The sequence below is a fragment of the Aplysia californica genome, unplaced genomic scaffold (assembly GCF_000002075.1).
Source record: "Aplysia californica isolate F4 #8 unplaced genomic scaffold, AplCal3.0 scaffold00488, whole genome shotgun sequence".
In the NCBI taxonomy this organism is placed as follows: Eukaryota; Metazoa; Mollusca; class Gastropoda; order Aplysiida; family Aplysiidae; genus Aplysia; species Aplysia californica.
In genome coordinates this window covers 537,031-539,767 of record NW_004797758.1, presented here as the reverse complement: position 1 = coordinate 539,767, position 2,737 = coordinate 537,031, and the positions used below count along the sequence as shown (strand labels likewise).

At 42.9% G+C, this 2,737-nt stretch overlaps 1 protein-coding gene across 1 annotated transcript in view; it reads left to right on the top strand.

Moving 5' to 3' along the window:
* The window catches only part of LOC106012760, a 17,319-nt gene that overhangs the window by 9,889 nt on the left and 4,693 nt on the right, over nt 1–2,737 (top strand). The window contains exons 5-6 of the mRNA XM_035971715.1: nt 205–342; nt 2,029–2,162. Coding sequence (XP_035827608.1) covers nt 205–342; nt 2,029–2,162 — 272 coding nt within the window. The remainder of the gene's footprint in view (nt 1–204; nt 343–2,028; nt 2,163–2,737) is intronic.

Genomic DNA, 2,737 nt, shown 5'->3' with positions numbered 1-2,737 from the left:
GTCGGACCCCTGACGGGATTCGAACCCACGACCTTACGGTTGCGAGTCCGAGAGCCTAACCACTAGGCCACCGACGCCACTATATTATTATGCCGAAGGCCCAGAAAGTTGTCTCACTAACGTGGCAATCCCCTATGTCCGGAGTGGATGCGGGAATAACGTTACTCATTATACTTCAACAAACCTATTTTTGATTCCCTACAGGTTTACCAACCCGTATAGGAAACAGACACTCGGCAGAAGTAGCGAACCTGGCCCTGGATCTCCTCAGCATGGTGGTAGACAACCGTTTCTCTACACCTCTAGACAGAATGATACAGCTACGGATTGGCATGAACACAGGTAGGCTGTGAGCAACGGCAGAAGATATTCGGAGACGTCTCCTGCGAGCACCGCCAGGAACTATTCGGAGACGTACTCCCGCACACAGATACACTACCTTGTGTGGTCAAACTGGGTATTATTCGCTGCAGATCACACATATAGCCACTAAAACTGTTGCAAATCAATTATTTTCAAGAAAATGTCAAACTTAATTGCAAACTATCAAATGTAACCCAGGTTTATTGTTTACTTGGTCTTGAAGCACAAAGACATTTTGATTGGCATATCTCCGTTGGAGACGTCTCCGGATAGAGACAGCGTGAGCAACTATTGTATGCCCAGAATTGCCTATGATGTTGTTGGATGGGATGGGATGAGCTGGTGTAGGATTGGAGGGAGCAGATGGGAAGAAGGGGGGTAGATATAATCTGCTATGCTATTATATTTGATTTAAGTAAGAGTTATAAGGAACTTGCAACACAATAAAGTCATCATTTATACGAGTTGATGAGTAGAGGTGTTTCAAGTGAGTAACAATCACAAAAAGTGGAGCAGAGAAAAAGACGATACACGTTTGTTAAGAAACAATGACCAAACTATGGTTTACTGTTCAAATGTCGTAAGCCCTGGGGTCATTTTGTACCCCCGGGTTGTATTCTTCACATTTTAGAATACTTCTAGTACGAAGATCTCTTTGAAACTTGCAGTATTTCTCAAAAAATCATTTTGACAGACTGCTATTCAAAGCGTACGGAAGGGGGCTCTTGTGGCCTAGAGGTTAAGGTGTTGGCCTCTCATTCAAAGGTCCCGGTTCGATTCCGGGTAGCGACCAAAAAGTTTTCTTCTCTAAAATTGTCTCCTTTCACCTCCTTTCCTGCTCTCTAGCAATGTTCTGTTGTCTGCTTTCATTTCCACTTTCTGCCCCCACCCCTTCACCTCCTTTGCCCCCTCCTCAGGGCTCTTGACTCTTTCTGCAGCCTTTCTACTGCTACTCCTTGGCTCCTCCTTACTGCTGTCTTTCTGCCACACCCCTGATCTTCTGGTAGGAAAGATCTACACCTAGCCTTCTCGGACAAGGGCGAAAAATCTCGGAGGGCCCGTGTGCAAGTTGCGCACGTTAAAGATCCCTTGGTGGTCTAAAATCGATAAGAGTAGGCTTCGGCCGCCACCCGGGCAAAATTCAAAATTTCCTACCAACTGAAAATATTAGGAGTGTCCCGCGCGCTCATATGACCTATGCAGTTGCGAGCGCCGTAAAACACTTTACAAAAACAAAACAAAAAGCGTACGATTCAGATTAACTAGTAAATGTCCTCTTTGGAAAGTGGTAGCACAGAGTTCCCCGCGTCGTATAATAAAAATTTTTAAAAATAAATTGCACTTTTATTTGTGCGTGAAGGGCACTTAGTTTTACCTGTGCAAACATACACACACATACATACATACATAATTATAAATACGTAACAGTTTACAACCATGCCACTGTCGGTCGTCACTGTGCAGCGCCCAGTATTTTGAGCTAGGATTGTCGTGTTTTGCTCATTGACACACCCCAGGCACCACCCATCTGATCCCCATCTGATACGATTGTAAAACACGACGTACGGACAAACGTATGATATCACATGTCTACTTTTCGTCCAACAACATAAATACAATATCGTTTTTTTGTGATAATGCGGGTTTTTTCTTCTTTTCTTCCAGGTCCTTGCATGGCTGGCATTGTCGGCACCATCATGCCACGGTACTGTCTCTTTGGGGATGCTGTCAACACAGCCTCCAGAATGAAAAGTTATGGATCAGGTGAGAGTCAAGATAGCTCCCTTTCTACGCTTATTGTTTTATGAGTTTGTGATTGTGACAATATTAACTGTGCAGATGTTGTTATAAATCAGACATTTTAGCAGACAGGACGATAAATGGTTGCGCTTTTGTTTTTGGTAGGTTTTGTTTGTTTTTGTGTTTTTCACCACTGTTGAGTATCCATTATCATTATGCGTAACAACCACAGTCAGCATCGTTGAAACATCATACTATCACCATTATCATTGTTATCGATGAACAGGGATAACTTGCGTGTGAAAAAAACAACAATCAAGGGGATCTTTGCTAAAAAATAATTAGAGAAAGAGAGAGAGAGAGAGAGAGAGAGAGAGAGAGAGAGAGAGAGATAGGGAGAGAGGGAGAAAGACAGAAAGAGCAAGTGAAATGAAATAAATTACATAGCAATGAAACAAAGAAATACGTACAGTTGAGAATTCAAAAATCTGCGTATAAGTGCGTATCAAACGTATACTATTGTCGTTATAAAGCTGCATTTCATCTCATTGCGTTCCTGATAACTACATCTGCATTTCCAGACACACACACACACACACACACACACACACAGAGAGAGAGAGAGAGAGAGAGA